Source organism: Gymnoscopelus braueri (assembly GCF_963280865.1).
Source record: "Gymnoscopelus braueri genome assembly, chromosome: 18".
In the NCBI taxonomy this organism is placed as follows: Eukaryota; Metazoa; Chordata; class Actinopteri; order Myctophiformes; family Myctophidae; genus Gymnoscopelus; species Gymnoscopelus braueri.
The window spans coordinates 47,461,212-47,480,600 of NC_137618.1; the positions used below are offsets into that span (position 1 = coordinate 47,461,212).

General features: G+C 40.7%; 1 protein-coding gene across 5 annotated transcripts in view; it reads left to right on the forward strand.

Moving 5' to 3' along the window:
• The window catches only part of parp14rs3 (poly(ADP-ribose) polymerase family member 14-related sequence 3), a 25,245-nt gene extending 6,550 nt beyond the window's left edge, over positions 1 to 18,695 (forward strand). For 2 of the 5 annotated variants that reach the window (XM_080412620.1, XM_080412622.1), the window contains exons 7-26: positions 948 to 3,016; positions 3,160 to 3,268; positions 3,675 to 3,776; positions 3,941 to 4,003; positions 4,686 to 4,862; positions 5,255 to 5,439; positions 5,596 to 5,644; positions 5,736 to 5,840; positions 5,942 to 6,004; positions 6,117 to 6,293; positions 7,241 to 7,413; positions 9,499 to 9,736; positions 10,979 to 11,041; positions 13,817 to 13,993; positions 14,528 to 14,713; positions 15,131 to 15,423; positions 15,815 to 16,178; positions 16,923 to 17,086; positions 17,550 to 17,724; positions 18,056 to 18,627. In XM_080412620.1, the coding sequence (XP_080268746.1) occupies positions 948 to 3,016; positions 3,160 to 3,268; positions 3,675 to 3,776; positions 3,941 to 4,003; positions 4,686 to 4,862; positions 5,255 to 5,439; positions 5,596 to 5,644; positions 5,736 to 5,840; positions 5,942 to 6,004; positions 6,117 to 6,293; positions 7,241 to 7,413; positions 9,499 to 9,736; positions 10,979 to 11,041; positions 13,817 to 13,993; positions 14,528 to 14,713; positions 15,131 to 15,423; positions 15,815 to 16,178; positions 16,923 to 17,086; positions 17,550 to 17,724; positions 18,056 to 18,354 (5,231 nt within the window). In that variant the 3' untranslated portion in view covers positions 18,355 to 18,627. Of the gene's footprint in view, positions 1 to 947; positions 3,017 to 3,159; positions 3,269 to 3,674; positions 3,777 to 3,940; positions 4,004 to 4,685; positions 4,863 to 5,254; positions 5,440 to 5,595; positions 5,645 to 5,735; positions 5,841 to 5,941; positions 6,005 to 6,116; positions 6,294 to 7,240; positions 7,414 to 9,498; positions 9,737 to 10,978; positions 11,042 to 13,816; positions 13,994 to 14,527; positions 14,714 to 15,130; positions 15,424 to 15,814; positions 16,179 to 16,922; positions 17,087 to 17,549; positions 17,725 to 18,055 lie in introns of all 5 variants that reach the window. The other 3 variants (XR_013932016.1, XM_080412623.1, XM_080412621.1) reach the window with 3 other exon arrangements.
• The last annotated feature ends 694 nt before the right edge of the window (positions 18,696 to 19,389 follow it).

Genomic DNA, 19,389 nt, shown 5'->3' on the forward strand with positions numbered 1-19,389 from the left:
GTTTTTCAGACAACTGGATTTAGAAGACATTTGTAAAGATTTGCACACATTTTCACGATAAAAAAAAAAAGAGCAGATCAACAAGTCGAGTGCCGCGCTACGAGGTTGTAGATCTGCTATTTTTTCAATAGCCAAAGAAATCTAAAAAGGACACTGATGTGTTCCTGGTCTTAATGGTTTAACATTTTGAAAAACGAGCTCAGTAGATCCAACTAAACATCAGCTGCACACAACTAAATGACTTGTATCTATACACCAAATAAATAAATATAAACTAATCTAAATGGCACATATCTATACACTGATGTCCTACTGGGTGTTCAATTCATAGATGCATGGTTCAATTCAAACCTAGACTCAATCAACATGTATCATGTAACAGAAGTTAGTACTCCACTACAGTTTTACAGGACACTTCACTGTACATTCTGTCGCCCACATTTATGATGTACTGCAGGGGTCTTCAACGTTTTCAGGCCCTCTCAGCTAAGGACCCCTTAGCTGAGAGATGAAGCAGGGACCCCCACTACATTTTGTATAAAATTGTGTTGCAGATGAAACATTTTCATAGATTTCTTAGACAGCTTTGTAGACTTTGACAGCACTATCATCAGTGTGTGTTGGATTAATTTGTAGTTTCAGACATTTAACCACTTGAACCATCAATACTTAGTCTGCTCTTTTTTTCCCCTCTACACCAAACCTCTTTGCCAAAAATAGCAGATCTACAAGCTCACAACGCCTCGCAGTGCGATGCGTTGTGAGCTTGTAGATCTGCTATTTTGGCTAATGTTCCACTCAGAATAGGGATGCTAGGGTTGGTCAAGTGGTTAATGTAAAAAAAAAAGATCCTATCACACACAGATTTGGGGGGCCCCTGTTGACGATCCCTGATGTACTGTATTTATTCATAATACATTTTGTTTACCTTTTGTCATCCTTAACAGTTGCTTACAAGGTGGCAGAGCAGAAGCACTACTATTCTTCCAAGGAGCTCAAAGCTCAGCTATTCTACTGTAGCCTGCAGCAGGCTTTGACGGGAGGAATGTCTCTCCAAACAAATATCACAACAAACACAGTCGTCCCTGTCAGCGCAGAACTCCTCAGCTTCATCAGTCGCAACGAGTCCCAAAAACAGACCTTCACGTCTGCACTCGAGAAGGTCCATTCCATCGTCTCCATCAGTATGGACATCGAGACGCCTCAGATGGAGCTCAGCATGACCCTGGACGCGGACACCTTGGGCATGCTACGACAGGGCCCCGCGTGGGAAATGGATGCTCAGAGTGAGGCTCAGGTCCAGTTGAATAGATACACAGAGGAACATCTGCCTGCTGAGGTTGAGGTCTGGCAAGAAATCGAAAACAGTTGCTTTGAGTTCAACACGACTAAATCCTGCATCTCTTTCAAGACGGGCACCTCTGAGGTAGTGGTCGTGGGCACGCAAGACGAAGTGAAGACCGCGGCGGAGAAGGTTAGAAACATGGTGAAGAAGACCGGCGATGACCTCCAAATCAAAAGAGACACTGTAGAAAGAGAAATCCACTTGGACACAAAGGAGAAACTGGACCTGATCTGGGATCTCGCCTCTGGCAAAATGGAAACCAACGTGGTGCTGTCCAAAGATGACGAAAGTCTTTCCATTCACCTTAAGGGGCATAGGAACGCGGTGAACACTGCGGAAGGGATCTTGAACAAAGCCCTGGAGGGTGTGGATTCCATAACCCTTGACATGTCCCCTCACCTGATGAACTTCATTAAGTCACTCGACTTGAAGAAGTTCCAAATGGATCACTTTGCTCAGAGCAACATAACAGCCGTATTGATCCCTGGCCAGGAGTCCTTTCAAATCCTTGGCGATCGTGCTGACATCCATAAAGCTGAAGACAAACTGCGCGAAGTCATACAAAACGAAGTCATCGAAATCACTGGCGAACAAGTTAAAATTGTCAGAGGTGAACATTGGGACCAGTTTTTAGAAGCACTTCACGAAGATCTTAAATCCAGCCAGAACTTTCACAATGTTAGCATCAAACTCACAGGGAAGAAGATTAAGGTGTGTGGATTGTCTGGTGTGGCGACAGATGTTCTGAGCAAGATAAAGGCCTACCTCGAGGACAAGAAGCCAGTGACAGAGGATGTACAGGTGAAATCAATGCAGGAGTTGGAGTTTGTCCAGTCTTGCAAGATGTTCTCTGATGACGCTGACCTCAAGGCTTTGGGAGCGACCATATTGACCTCTAAAAGCCAAGCATCACCTTGCCTCAAAGTCAAAGCTGCAAGTGACAAAATCAAACAAGCCACAGATGCGGTGACCCGTTTAATCGGTACGATACTAACAGAGAAGCTTATGTACTCCAAAGCAGGCGAGGCCAAGATCCTGGAGAAGAATACGCTGATATTGACCGCTCGGGCGAAACTTTTGCATTGTGAACTGTATCTGTCACAAGCAGCAACTACAAATACTCAGCCATGCAGCTTTGATATAGAAGGATGTATCACTTTGACCCTCAATCAGGGTGATATTTCGCAGCATACATTGGATGCCTTGATTTGCCCTCTGAGCAGCCTGGCTTTTGACAACCCCATCGCACAACAGTTCCTCCAATCTGGAGGGCCAGAGATAAAGCAGGCGATTGACAAGTTTCAGAGGGAGAAGCAGAGTCTTACAGCAGGAGATGTTGTCCTGGCCAACCCGGGCACCCTCAAATGCAAGAAACTTATCTACGCAGTGATCCCAGTTCGGGGGAAGGGCATACCAAGTCTCCATGCGACCTACCTACAAACGGCAGTCCATGAAAGCCTTGTGCAAGCAGAGAGCAACCAGTGTGTCTCCATAGGCATGTCAGCACTGGGATGTGGCACATTTGGATTTCCTGTAAAGGACTGCTGTGAAGCAATTTTGGGGGGAATCCTCAACTTCATCACTACGGGCCATGGAGTTCTGACAAGCATCCACATGATAGATTCTGATGCCAAAGTTGTGGAAGAATTCAAGTCAGCTGTCGAGGGCATGGTACGGTTGTATTCCATGCCTTTTTTGTTTATTATTGATTTCCAGGCCTTGCTGGACTTATACTGTACATTCAGAGAGATAAAATATTATGTTGTCTCTGGTGCTACAGTATTAACTATTAATCCTCTTGTCTTATCAAACAGGGATTCGATCAAACAAATATCCCCAAAACATCATCAGCAATTCTGCCTTCACACAGTGCTTCATCTCCACCACTACCAGTACCACCTATAAAAGACTCAAACACTAAAGGTAATTTTGATAACGTTATTAAAGGAGAGGTTCACCCAAAAAATGACTTATTTTCTATCAATTGCACACCCTATGAAGCCTTGAATCCATGGATTCTTTTTTGTTTTTGTCGCATTCCTAAGCTAATAATTTGATTCCCGTCTCCTACCGGCTAATGTATCCGGTAGGAGACACAAAGTAGATTATTTGTGTCTCCTACCGGATATACACACGGTCATCAAATTATTGTTTTAGGAATGCCACAAAAACAAAAATAAATCCATGAAATCAAGGCTTCATGGGGTTTGTAATTGATAGAAAATAAGTCATTTTTTGGGTGAACTCCTCCTTTAATATAACTATTATGGAAGCCCTGTTTGAGTATACTAACGAAGAGCGAACCTGATTGTTGTCTTGTTCAAACTAGTGATAGGTGGAGTCACTGTGACTCTGAAGAAAGGAGACATCACCAAGGAGGCCGCAGACATCATAGTGAACTCTACCAACCAGGAACTGAATCTGGACACTGGTGATCATAATGTTAATGACCTCTTTTGAAATGTGTGCTGAAAGTGTTCTTACATCTCAACACTTGGTACTGTGGTCATCTACATCCTTTGTTGCTTCAGTCCATCTAATGTAATGTAATGTAAGAGTCTGCATTGATGGAATGTTTCACATTGTGTTGGACAGGTGTGTCCGGAGCCATCCTGAAAGAAGCAGGGAAATCTGTTGTGGATGAATGCAACAAACATGGTAGAGAAACTGTTTCAAAGTTATGCTTAGTAATTATTATTATTATTATTATTATTATTATTATTATTAACCCATTTCAACTGGGAACGCATCTGTGTAACCACTTAAACCATTATTTTATACTTTGGCTATTCAAAAATAGCAGATGTACAAGCTCATAGCGCGGCACGGTGCCACGCTATGAGCTTGTAGATCTGCTATTTATTTTTTTAAATCATGGAAAATCTTTTGAATATGTATTTTTTTAAAGCGAACATTAACTCAAATCTTCGCTTCTGTGGGTCCCTGGAACAAAATATTTTGAGATGCGGGTCTGCACCCAAATACATATCATTTTGGGAGGTCCTTGACATGAAAATGTTTGAGAACCACTGATTATAGCAACATAGGTTTATAAAAAAAACTTTTAGGATTTAGAAGACATTTGTCGAATCCCCCAGAAGCAGAAGATTTGAGTTACAAATGTTCGAATGTTCGATTTTTCAAAAAATAGCAGATCTACAAGCTTGCATATCTGCTATTTTTGTATAGCCAAAGAAATCTAAAATGACACAGATACGTTCCCGGTCTTAATGGATTAAATGACATGTTACTTTATACAGTAACACAAAAACATGAACATTAAAAGCATAGAAATTCAGCGACCGCAATCTCCATCTCTGATGACATATTGTTTTCTCAGGTGCCCAGAAAGCTGATGGTGTGGTGCTAACAAGCGGTGGCAACCTGAGATGTAAACACATAGCTCAGATGGTTGGACCCAGCAAGGCCATCGGTATCACCGCCTCCATAGAGAAAGTACTTCAGCTTTGTGAGAGCAAAATGGCTGCCACCATTGCCATTCCTACCATCGGCACAGGTAATAAATACTGTCATACCAGTTATTTTCCCGAAAGGATGAGTCTCTTATGGGAAGACGTCATCATTCATATAAAACATACAGTAAGGTCCAGTCTCTATAAATTGTTGTAATCTTGTCATATTGCAATATATATGAGTTCCTTTTTTCTTCTTTTGTTTTCTTGCAGTCAAACACTGTATAAACACTATAATAACAGGTGTTACTTTTTCAAATTGTGGATATTTGTGAACATTATAATCAAGCTATGCAACTGCGGTTTAGATATTTATGCGATATAGTCCCACTCAGTTATACGTATATTTCACTGCTGAATAATAATATTCAGTAGGTACGTCATTAATATTTATTTATCATTTATTTTCTCTTTGATTGCTGTTGTATTGCCACAGGTAGAGGTAGCATTAGCCCTGAGGACTGTCTCAAGGCCATTCTAAAAGCAGTGGACAACCACATGTCCCAGGCTGCATCCTCCAGCCTCAAGAGCATTTCTGTAGTGGCCTTTGAAGACCAGATCTTTAACGCAATGAGGGATGTTTTCTGCAAAAACAAACAACCACAAAAAAGCGTCAGTCAGGTACAGTAGAATCACATTTATAAATGTTTTCGTTTTTTTCTATTGCAATCATGAATCTAACCATTTTATCCATGTTTATTTACTGAAGAATTTGTGACTTTCCTCATTCGTTTCTGTATTTAATGCAATCTGTACATGATGTGATGTCTTTAATAGGCATCAGCTGCATCAACAAACACCAAGTCTGATCTACCTCAAAATCAAGGTTTGAATTATTTTTGTGTTGTATCGCATTTTCAAGAAAGGCAGACAGATCGCCATTATATAATTATTTATCTATTTTCCTTCCGCTGTAGTTAAGATCCACAGTGTCAGGGTTGAAGTGAGGAAAGGTGACATCACTCAGGACTGTGTCAAAGGCATCGTGAATACTACCAATGCTGATATCAATTCGAAAGGAGGTTGGTACACTGCCCTCTTGTGTACAGAGTAGACTATACTAAACAACTTGTAGCTCATATGCAGATCTAACACAGTTCTCATTTTTTTAAACTCATTTTAGGTGTCAGTGGAGCCATTTTCAAAGCAGCTGGGCCATCAGTTGAACAAGAATGCCAAAACATTCGTGAGTTTTGAATATACATGGTTTTTAATGACTGCATGAAGTGGGTTTGATTCTGACTTTGATGTTTAAAATGCAATGTGATTTGGTCGCTGCCCCCTCGTTGTGTCTGAAGGGCCCCTGAAAGGTGACCAGGTTGGGGTGACGAGTGGCGGAGCGTTGCAGTGTGACTTCATCCTGCACATGGTGGGGCCGCACAACGCAGCGGACACCACCGCACGCGTCCTCAAGGTGCTGGAACGCTGCGAAGAGAACGCCATCACCACGCTGTCCTTCCCTGCTGTGGGAACTGGTAGGCAGCAGTATTTAAAGGGATAGTTCACCGAAAAAAATACGTTTCTTCTATATATTTTATCGTTTTTGTCTCATTCCTAAGCCAATAATTTGATGACCAGCGGACCGGTAGGCAGCGGTTCCGGTAGGATACACAAAGGAGACTCTTTGTGTCTCCTACCGGAACCGCTGCTGGTCATCAAATTATTGGCTTAGCGACAACAACAAAAAAATCCATGAATTTAAGTCTCCATGGCGTGACTAATCGATAGAATTTTTGGGGTGAACTATCCCTTTTTAAGCAATAACTTACTACAGGCCTTGGTATATTGTTATTATACCACAGCCCAGGACACATGGGGCTCTTTGTCTCCCCATATTCCCGCTGGGAAGATTACTAGTCGTAGAGAAATACCAAATCATCCCTGGTAATGAATATCACTGTTCTTAGAGAAATGCCTAAACAACCCTAGGGGTTTGAAAAAATACCAAACAACCTATATTCACAATATACAGTCATTGCTTTTATAAAAACAGTTTTTGATAACTGAATTCCCCAAATAATTTCCACAAGAAACTCATCTCTACATGGATTTTTTTCCCCCTGGAGTTTCTCCTCCATTCTTAATCAGATTGTGTGATTTTAGCTATCCCATTTATAAATAACTATAATAGCACTTGGCATGTTTATTGTAGTTAACAACAACAGTTAAATGAAATCAGAAATGGAGTTGAAATGTTATTGATTTGCTTTGATTCTTAGAGCAAAAAGTAAAATGTAAGTGGACATTAAATGTGAAACTAAACGTACAGAACCACATTAGTTTTGAAGTATGAATGACATTTTCAGTGGGTAAAAATGTTGACAATGTCATCAATTGAACATCAAGCTTTCTTAAAAAAAAAAAGAGACATTTTGAATCATCATACATTCGGTGTACTCTTCCCTCTCCTTGTTAACTGCAGGCGCCGGAGGCGTGTCAGGCTTGGTTTGCGTTGAGGCCATCCTGCAGGGCATCAAAGAACATCTGTCCTCTACTGCCTCCACTGTCCTGAAGCTCATCTACATAGTCATCCAACAGGACACCATCCTCCAGGCCTTTCTGCAGGGCTTCATCCAGTGGAAGTCAAACCAGAGTGTAAGTTCACACACCTGCAGTGGTGGGAAAAAGTAGAGTAAAAGTACAAAAGTATTGGTATCAAAATGTACTTAAAGTACCCAAATTCTAAAATGTTTGAAAATAGAGGATCTACAAGCTTACAACACGTCGCGATGCGGCGCGCTGTGAGCTTGTAGATTGCCTATTTTCAAATAGCGTAGGTATAATATAGGGCTAAAGTAGTTAATGTATGTTTTATAATGTAATAACTTATATCTGCAAAGTAACTAGTAGCTAAAGTTTTCAAATACATGTAGTCGAGTAAAAGTACAATATTTGCCTCTGAGATATAGTTGAGTAGAAGTAGTAAATGTAAATGTAAAAAAAAAAGTGACAATTGGAAATACTCCAGTAAATTAAAAGTATCTCAAAACTGTACTTAAGTACTTGAGTAAATGTACTTAGTTACTTTACACCACTGCCTATAAGGCATAATAGCCCCCCCCCCAAAAAAGAACAGTCCAAGGGGGCTTACAACAAATGCAGGAAATATGAGAACTTTTGAATTTGTGCAACAAAAGCACACCCAGTAGTGAGCAGTGTATACAACACAACTAAACTGTTGTTATTTACTAAATAATAAGTATTGTTATTATTATGATACCACTACTAATAATATAATTCGAGTCACCTAAAATCAATTAGGTATACGTACAGTATGATTGGTGCTATGGATATAAAGTATCCTTTAACCATAGCATCCCTATTATCTGGGCGCAATATTTGCCAAACATAGCGGATGTACAAGCTCACAAGGCGTCGCAACATGACCCGTGGTGAGCTTGTAGATCGGTTATCTTCAGTAGAGAGATTTGGTGTAGATTGAAGACAGAGCAGACCAAGTACAGAGTGAACCCTGGTCAATTAACCCATTTAGGCCGGGAAAGTAATTTTTTGATTTATTTGGCGATTCAAAAATAGCAGATCTACAAGCTCATAGCTCACAGAGTGCCGCGCTATGAGCTTGTAGATCTGCTATTTAAAAAAAAATTATGAACATTTGTGCAAATCTTTCAATATAAATATATAATTTTAAAGCATTTTTAACTCAAATCTTTGCTTCTGGGGATTCTACAAATGACTTCTAAATCCTACAGGTTTTTGAAAAAAACTTATGTTTCTATATCAGTAGCCTGAGGCTACGAGCTCAATCCATGGTCTTGAAGGGCGGACCCAAACACAGCCGGCTGGATTTGTGCGTGGCTTCCTATTGCTTCACCAATCTATGTCCCCGCCTCCCCTCCCCTCCCCCCCTCGGCCTGTGCACGGAGCACGCTGACGTCACCAAATTTAGAGCGACGCCCCTCTGCACTCTGATTGGTTAGGAGATAACAAGGTCCAAGACCATCGTTCCTGCATCGCTCCCCCAGGCTTTTTTTCTTTTGTAACAAAAAAAAAAGCCTGGGTTTCCGAGGCTACTATATCAGTGGTTCTAAAACTTTTTTCATGTCAAGGACCCCCAAAATTATATATTTGGCCGCGGACCCCCATTTCAAAATATTTTGTATTGAAGCAAAGATTTGAGTAACAAAAATAATAATCAAATATTAGCACAACATTTCACGATTAAAAGAAAAATAGCAGATCTACAAGCTCATAAAATGAGCTTGTATATCTGCAATTTTTTAATAGCCAAAGAAATCTTAAAATGACACAGATGCGTTCCCGGTCTTAACTCTCTCAGTGCCAATGAAATAAAAATATGTGTACATACTGTGCCAGCAATTTCTTTTCTTTTTTTCAAAATAAAAAGAAAGTGCTTAGGCAGCGAGATACAGCCTTTTTCAGCTATAAGTTAAACAAGGAGTGGATGGAGCTGCAAATCTTCAGATAATTATATCTTGGGTTCTGAACATTTTTTTCCAAAAAAATAATAATTTGTATTTATTTTTAAAAAAAACTCTGGATTTTTCATTCTGGCACTGAGTGCATTCAGAAAAAACTCTGGATATCTCGTTGTGTGGCACTGAGAGAGTTAATGGGTTAAGTATTAGTTTACTAAGTATAGAGGGTTTAGGTGGTTGAGAAACTGAGTAGTGACATGTGACTTTCCCACACGATCAGCAACAGACAATGGATGATGAAGATGATGATGGTGGTGGTAGCTGCTGCACTACGTCAGAAGAAGAAGAAGAAGAAGAAGAAGAAGAAGATGACACCAGCAGCCAGGCTTCAATCCCAGCCACCAACATAGAAGCCATGGTGGGACCAGTGAAGGTCAAGGTGTTTAGTGATGACATCACTAAGGAGAAGACGGACGCTGTTGTCAGCAGCACAAACACCTCCCTCAATCTCAGCTCAGGTACAGTTAATACATCTTTATGGTGAGGCCAGGAGACAGTGCCGTCATATCATATCACTATGGTTTTATTATTTATTTTACATATGAAGTCATTTGATCATAGTCACAAATGATGGATTCAAATACAAATTATATCATACAGTGTTCTAAGAAATATGCTACTCGTTAGGTTTACTCTTTACAGCTTTAAGCCTTAATTAAAAAATTATAACTTTTCAGATTTTCAACTTAAATCCGTTTGAGATACAATTTGCTATTATTGATCCCCTCACAATGGGATTTAGGAAGACAATTGGTCAAGTTTCCCTTTACTTAATTAGCTCTGCCAATGAAGTTGGACGGGGGTTATGTTTTCTCCGTGTTCCATATTTGTCCAATCCATGGGTGGATTTTGATGAGAAATTGGGTAAAAAAGGTCAAGGTCAAAACTGAGAATGGATTTGTGGATTTTCATGAACCGTGGTGGGAATGATTAGTAGGCTGCCCTGGAGATATGATTAACTTTTGGATTGAAAAGGTCAAAATCACATAATCACTCATATCTGAGGTGGAAAATCTGCATTTTGATTGATTGAATACTTTTAGTAGTTTGCAAAAAAAGGCACGTGGCACAGATTTATATGCATAACGTTGCAGTCATTGGCGTTGGGATTGTCGTGGGATTTCCACTGCACTCTTCTAATGTTTGTAGTGACAGCTGGTGAGATGAATCCATAAATATGAATACACAAATCTTGATCTAGTTTAATGTTTGCTAGCATTGCATATCTTGACACTCAAAGTGCCTCAGTGTCTCTGTAAATTGGCTGGTTACGATTGTAACCAATCATTCAGAGACAGGGTAGCTGTTATCTCACACACAGCACTTTTTTTGGGGTACCATATACTGTAAGGCTATACGACTTGTCTCCCTAATAGGAGACTACATGCACACAAGATAGAAGAACTAACTAGACTTCTGCAAAGTTAAAATGTTGAGCACAGCAAAAAAAACACAGGAAAGACACATTTATAGTATTTTTTCATCAGAGTGTGCAGTCTGCTGAGTACAATCTTTCTATTTATTTTGTGGATATAAACAAACAAAATTAAAATACAGCATGTTGGGCAGATAAGCTTTTGTGATGAGAAATCAACATCTACCATTCTCATTGAGGGTGATGTACTGTATGCCAGAGATCAGTGGGGAAATGTTTGTGAAGATGCAAGTAACTTTGTAACGTTCTATGTTTCTTTGTGCAGGTGTTTCCGGAGCCATTCTGAAAGCTGCTGGACAGAGCGTGGTTGATGAATGCAACACTCTAGGTAAGATGTTTCACATCCCAGGATTCGTCGCAATATGATTTCTGTTGTGGAAAAAACATAGTTTAACTCAGTAAGACCTGAGTCAGATTCTACAAATGCACTTTAAATCAGTAGTTCTCAACGTTTTTCGTGCTAAGGACCCTCATCTGAAAATGTTTTGATTATTCAACACTTTCACATTTTTCACATGGGCCTGTTATAGTGCCACTAGGAGGCCGGTTTGTGCAAAAAAAAAAGTTTTATATTACTCCTACATATTTTATCCATACGTCATGCAAATCGGTACACAGTGGCCCTCATTTATCAACGCGGTGCAGACCAAATAATGGGCGTACGGCGAGATCACCGCAACTTTCGGCATTTATCAATATATCCTGACGTTGGATTCATCCTACCGTACGCTGAGATCTCACGTCTGGTAGAGACCAGTTGTTGACTTTGGCTGCGCCCGTTTATTCCATTGTAGACCTGCGGAGCAGCATTGTCTGACTGTCTGACAGGCATCTGGACACATAATCCACTCCTAAATGTATATCTACACTAATAAATAATCCCTGTGAAAATATAACATTTTATAAAGTAATTTAAACAAACTGCTTTAACAGTCATTCGGTTAAGCTTGCAGATCTGGCAAGCTCACAACGGGTCGCATCGCAACGCGTTGTGAGCTTGTAGATCTGCTATTTTAAAAATATACGAGCGCTTCTGCGAGCGCATTTTCGGGACTCCCGACCATCTTTTCATGGACAGTGAGGTGTACAAACTTACAGTAGCTTGTCCTATGTTATGGAGTTATGTCATAGAGAGTTAGGTAGGCTACAAAACCTGGCTGGGTTAAGGATATAAACCCGACGCTCCAATATTAACGTGGCGGCACGGGATCACTGCATTCCGCCCGAGTCTCATGACTGCTTTATTTAGTGTAACTTCGAACACGCACTGCTCGGTATGGGTTAAATAAATGGGTATACAAACGTATTCCATTCATGGCGATGTGATTGGTATCATGATATGTCATTCATGTAGACTACAAGCCTACCTATGTGACAACAAAGATTGTACCGCTACGCTACGGATAACATGAAAGACAAAGTTGGGCGGGCGTGTGTGTGTGTGTGTGTGTGTGCGTGTGTGTGTGTGTGTGTGTGTGTGTGAGAGAGAGAGAGAGAGGCGTGTGCGTGTGTGGCGAGGCGAGCGGGGGGAACTCTTTCTTATTGGCTTTTCATGCCTTTTTGGGTCGTATTCTGGTTCTTCATGTCATGAAGTCGGGCGTTTTGTGAATATTTAAGGGCGTGTTATTTAAATGACGCTCGGTTTCAGCCGTGACATTTATCAAGGCTGCGACCCAATGTACGCTAGGATCGCCTGTATAGGATTCGTTGATAAATGTGACTTCGACGTTGATGTACAGCCGAATATATGGAAAAATATAAGCCGGTTTATACGCTCCGTTGATAAATGAGGGCCAGTATCTCTATAGTCATGTGATCAACACGGATCTGTCCAATTTCCCATATTCCATCCTCATTGGCTAAGGTTGGCTTCCAAAGTTTGCAGGATTGGTCCGTTTTGAACAAAATGCCTCAAATTATGAACGCAGCTTGCGATTTCCGTGAAATTTCATTCTCACTTGGCTGAGGAAGAAATGCCACTCTTCTCACAATGGCCTGTTATAGCGCCGCCAGCAGGTCTAATTTAGCAAAACACATTTTTGGAACAAAATGCCTCAAATCATGAATGCAGTGTCCTTCTGCCGTGAAAGGCCTAAGAATAAATGGCACCCTTTTCACATTGGCCTATTATAGCGCCACCAGGAGGCCACAATAACGTACCTGACCTGGCGGAGACCTGTCCTCCGAGGTTTTTTTTTTTTTTCTATTGCTTTGTTAGAACACTGACACAGGTCCTTAGTTAATCCATTGTTAGGACACTGACACAGGTCCTTAGTTAATCCATCGCCATATTACTGAGAAATGCTATTAAAATAGGACCAGATCCAAGGGGAAGGCAGCTCTGGGGTGGTTAAGCTGGATGTACGATGTCGTACGACATCCTCGCATGCTGAAAATGTCTGACTTACAGGCTCACAATCTGTTGCAGAAGTGAGAGAGATAGCTCTCTGAAACAAGTTACAAGGTCCTATAAATTCATTGTGAAAACATTACAGCAATTCATTGATATAAAGATTAAGAAATGTACTTCTACTTTTACTTTTACTTGTACTTTAAGTATTTTTAAAAGCATGTACTTTTGAATACTTAAAGTTATACTAGGTAACTTTTTCCAAAAAACTAAAGTTAAATTCAATCTTCTGTGAGTGGCAAATGTTTCATAGCACCCATTCCATGAATTTCACCCCCAAAAGCCTTTTATAACCATATTCTGTACTTTTACTCAAGTACTGGGGTTGAGTACTTCGTCCACCACTGGTTACGACAAGGCTCTAAGAAAGTTATTGTCAGTCCGTCTGTGCACCATCTTTGCCTAAACAACATATCTCAACATTTCTTAAATATCTTATAATCTAACAGGCACTTTGCAGGATAAACCCTATTTATTACGGTGACCCCCATGGCCTTCCCTCTAGCGCCTCCTTCAGTCCTTATAGGCCCCAAACACTCCACCCCACCCACCCACATTTTTCTTGTGATAGGAATGTCAAATTCTACACATGGACAGGTCTTTCTTTTTTATTAAATTATTTTACCTGCAGGCCGTCAACTTAATATCAAGGAGTTTATTAATGCATGAGTATGTTTGCTCTGATCCCATAAGGAACCCAACCCGCCGATGGTGTTGTCATCACCAAAGCTGGCAAACTCTTGACCAAGCACATCATTCACATGGTGGGACAAACCAAGGACACAGAAATCACCAGCTCCATGCGTAAAGTCTTACAGATGTGTGAAGACCACAAGCTTCAGTCTGTCTCCTTTCCAGCACTCGGTACAGGTAGGGTACACCTGTGTTACTTTATCCCACAGCTGTATGAACCTAACTGTACATTGTATACATGTACAGCCTCTATGATGTTATGACAGCTAACATTACACACAAATACAGTACACGCACACACACACACACACACACACACACACACACACACACACACACACACACACACACACACACACACACACACACACACACACACACACACACAAAGCAGATACCGTATATACATGATATTTGGGATGTTAGCATCATATGCAGGTGTGTACAGGTTATATTGAAACAATAGCATCATATGCTTTGATTGATTGAATACTTTATTGGCAAGTTCTACCATACAGATTTCTTAAAAAACATTTTATTCACAAAAATGTTAGGATTTCCGCTTAAAAGATACAAATAGAATATATTCTGTGCCAAAATAATAAAAAATACAAATACAATACCGAAATATAGAGGATCCAGTCTGTGTGCAAGGATGGTTAAAAGGTATTTCTGAGTAAAAAAACAACAACTATGCTCTTTTTACTACAGGAGCTGGGAATCTCGGGGCCTTGCAGGTTGGAAATGCAATGTTGGCAGCAGTTGAAGATCACATAAAAAGCCCCAAAACCACAACAACTCTTAAAACCGTTCACATAGTGATATTCCAAGCCAAGATGATGCAGGACTTTGAGGAGGTCATGAAGAAATTCAAGAAGGTGACTCCCAAGAAACCTGGTAAGCATGAAGCCTAAAGGCCAGTTCAGATCAAAGATTCACGTTGAGACAAAACCATTTTAGAACAATATAGAGGATAATTGCAGCAGTGTGGTGTAGAGTGTCTCTTAACCACTACTGCTACTTTGTTAACTAGAGTTAACAAAATCTCTTCGCCAATAACAGCCATTCTACAGCTGTAGAGGTGAATGGCTGGTAGACCAAGCAAGAGAGCATGGTTAACTTCTAGTTGTTATTCTATGTACAGTTACACCTAGTGGAGCTTGCAGATCTGCTATTTTTGCCGAATGTTCACCCCAGAACAGGGACGCTAGGGTTCATCTGGTAGAGCAGTTAAGCAAATCTTACATTTGTTTATTTAAAAATAGCCGATCCAGCATTTATAACACATATTTGTCTACTAAACTATTCCCACAGGGACCAAAAAGGTACACCACCGTCCCGCAACGTCAAAACCAGCCACGGCCAACCCTTCCACATCCACCCAGCTGAACACATTGAGCCTGTCCAGCGCCTGCAGAGCCGTGTCCTTCCCCACCATGGAGGCGGAGGTGATGGGCTGCTCTGCCACCAGCCTGGCCCAAGTCAAAAAGATCATGGACGACTTGATATCCGAGGAGTGCCACAGTCAGGACCTGTCCTCCAGCCAGCTGCCCCTGCTGCTGGAGTCCGAGAAGCAGGCCATCGTGGATCTCAGCCAGAAGAGCCAGGTGAGCAGTGGTGTAAAGTAACTAAGTACTGTACCTAAATACAATTTTGAGTTATTTGTACTTTACTTGAGTTTTTCCAATTTCCAATACTTTTATTTCTACTCCACTACATCTCGGATCCAAATATTGTACTTTTACTCCACTACAATTATTTGAAAACTTTTGTTACTTTGTAGATTTTGATACATTCGAAAACTTGAAATGGAACATCCTGCATAATGAGTACTTTTAGTTTTGGTACTTTAACTACATTTTGATACCATTACTTTTGTACTTTTACTTTACAAAATTTTTATTCCGGACTTTTACTCGCAACGGAGTACTTCTACATTGCAGTATTGACACTTTTACTTAAGTAAAACATTTGAGTACTTTTCCCACCACTGACCAGGTGAGCGTGCTCGTGTCGGCCCCGGACAAAGCCACCGTCTCGGGGAAGCGGGACGACGTCCTGACCGCCGTCCTGCAGATCAGAGAGTTCCTCCAAAAGGCCAAGGAGAGAGAGAGCAGGCAGGAGGAGGAGAAGAGGCTCCGTGAGATGGTGTGTTGGGAGGCGGCGGTGGGCGAGGCCTGGGGAGCGCTGGACCAGAGCGTGAGCTTAGACCTGGAACATGCGCTGTGCGACAGGCGGCCCAGCATCACCTACAGCCACTCGGGCCAAACGTACACCGTGGATCTGAAGAGCATGCAGCGCACCGACGCTACAGGAACCATCACAAGGGTCAAGAGAACCTCAAAGGCCGATTCTGATACAGGTACATTGTTATTTAATTACCCTTTGCCTGCCCTACTTGTTAACTAGTTGTACGAACGCTTGTTTTATTGTTGTATTGTTTTATTGGATCTTGTTTAGTCGATACACTTATTTGTTTTAGCTCCTGCTCATTTGACTTTGCTATTTTGTCTAGTCTGTTTAAGGAAATAGGTAGCTGATATATTGCACTTTTACCTTAGCGCTAGGTATACTCTTGGTTGCTTGTTTTTGCAGAAAATGCACTTAAGACTTCTGGTGATTAGTAGTTTTCGTTCCCTACCTATGTTGAATGCACTTATTGTAAGTCGCTTTGGATAAAAGCGTCTGCTAAATGACTGTAATGTAATGTAATGTAATATTAACCCATTTAGACCTGAGGTCGATTCTAAAAACGCCTTCTAAATCCTGACCTAAGTTTTCTGAAAAACTTCAAATATTTATTAAAAAATTACAAACAAATTATGTTGCTATATACTGTACCTAGCAACAGGAACGGTTCCCGTCCTGAAAGGTATAGTTACGAAAAGGTGTTCCCGGCCAAAATGGGTTAATAATTATAATAATAATTAATTGTTAATTATAATTGTTACTAAGTTTTATTTGTATTTATTAAACATACATACATTATCTATATTTAATTCATATTTATGTAATGTTAATTTTAATTGTAGTGCCTTTCATACAGTATATAACATGTAGCTGAGACAGAATGTTCTCATTGTACTAAGATGTCCCTATCTCTCAGGTGTCATACAGTCTCCACCAACCTGGACCCAGATGGGCAACAAGGACATGGACATCGTTGATGTTGCTCCAACCTCAGCAGAGTACAAGAAAGTTGAGACAGAATTCGTTAAAACATCCCAAAATGCACAAGCTGGTATCAAGCCGACCATTCATGTTGTCAAGGTAATTTATACTTTAGTTAGGTTTGTACGTGGGTATACTTTGTCATAAATTGTCGTTATAAAGCCTTAAACACAGGGCAACTTTTTGCAGATTTTCACCCTGAATTGTATTGTTTCTATCATAACGCGTCATTTTATGCACTGCAGGCTGGTGTCGATTACAGTCCCTTTGGTAGACATACAAAGACAGCATTGTGAAGTGTTATTTCTGAATGTCATATGTCCGTCTCACAATAGAACATTACGATACAGGTTAAAAATCACAGTGTCAGTCTGTTTAGTCCCGCTATTATAAAATAATTCACAATAGTCATTCTGACACCAATCTGGGAACCCATTCGGGTGCTTCTATGTTTATTCCTACTAACAACAATAAAGGTAGTAGTGCTGACAGATTCTGCTGTCTTGAGAGATTATTCTAACACTAATACCATTGTACAATATCACTCTGGCAATGTCCACAGATCCAGAGGATCCAGAATATAGACCAGTGGCAGCGGTACGCCGTCAGGAAACAGCTGCTGGATAAGAGGTACCCCACCAACAAGAATGAGATGAACCTCTACCACGGCACGACCTCAGCCATCTGCAAAAAGATCAACACCAGTGGCTTCAACAGGAGCTTCTGTGGTAGAAATGGTAGGTAGGAGTGTACTTCAGTACAGTGGATCAGCCCTGACGGCATAAACGTGCATTAACATGAACTCCAGAAAACCAGAGAAATGCTAAATTAGCCCCCTGGCTTATAATAATATTTTATATTTACTTATTTTCTTTCACACATAAGATGTCGCTGTGACAGCTAGTTTTCTAGTTGGTGCTGAGAATTTCTATTATCTTTATTACTAGCTCACAAGAAGTCTTTCTGACACACACACACAACACACACACACACACACACACACACACACACAGATGTATACATATTTTCATCATCTTAATGATTTTCCTCTTCATTCTGTTTTCTCAGCCACTGTGTATGGTAACGGGACATATTTTGCCAAAGAATCCTGGTATTCACTACAAGACGCCTACTCCAACCCTGATACCAATACCGGCTTTAAGTACATCTACCATGCTCGAATCCTGGTCGGGAAACCCTGCAAAGGGACCAGCGGCATGTTGGAGCCATCACCTCTCAACCCCGGTAACCTGGGAGCAGGCCTGCATGACTGTGCAGTGGACAACCCACTGAATCCATTCGTCTACGTGGTGTTTTGCGATGCAGGCGCTTATCCTGACTATCTGATCACATTCAAGACATCGTGAGGAACACTGGGAAACAATCAGAGTACAATTTGACGGTTTGCACAAAAAAATATGGCCACGCGATGAAACATTTTGTTCTCTTATCAACCCCTCGTAAAAAGGATTTAACACATTTTGGGCGGGAACCCCTATTTGTAAAGTATACCTTTCAGGACGGGAACCCCATTTGGGGTTTTCAGAAAACTTAAAGGATTTAGAAGGTATTTTTAGAATCGGCCTCAGGTCTAAATGGGTTAAACACGTCAGTCTTATTTTTTAGTGCACACCTTTAAATTGTTTATACTGTGAGCATCCTGTTTTTTTTTACTTTTAATGATAAATTGCACGCCAGTATGGCTACACTGTGGGAGAATTATGGTGTTTTACAACCAAATATATTGTGCAGTATAGGCTGTATTTACATGAATAAATTTTTCACTTTTTCAAATATATTGATTGACAAACTTGTTTGTTTTTTTGGAGTACATCAGTTTTCTTTCCTAATTGAATTGACAAAATCCTTTAAAATACAGTAGTTGTGACTAGATGTGTGATACTGTTGAAGGTAAACAGTTCAATTCAACTCAAACTTTATTCCAGACACACAGGATAGATTACATAGAGTAAATCCAAATCATCAACATCACACAACAAATTAAACAATAAAAAAAACACACACACAAAATCATAAATAGAGGCTGACTCTCCAGTGTTTACGCAGCCTGGACGAGTACTGGAGACAGCTCTTCCCAGGATTGACTATATCCGGGACTCATCCAGGCAAGACATGAATCCATACATTGAGTGCCTTAGGAGAGCCTCACACGTGTGGATTCCACACGTCACAAACAGGTGACTGGCACTGCCATCTAGGGACCTTTTAAGTAGTATCCTCAGGGCATCATTGTAGGCCACTTTAAGCCTCTGCATGCTTACCTTTCTTGTATGTGCACCACAGGAAAGCTGTATGCATGGGAGTGCAGAATGCTTTAAAAGGTGCACACTTGATAGGACCTGAACACATACTGAACCTGTGAAGCAGCATATTAGCCCGGC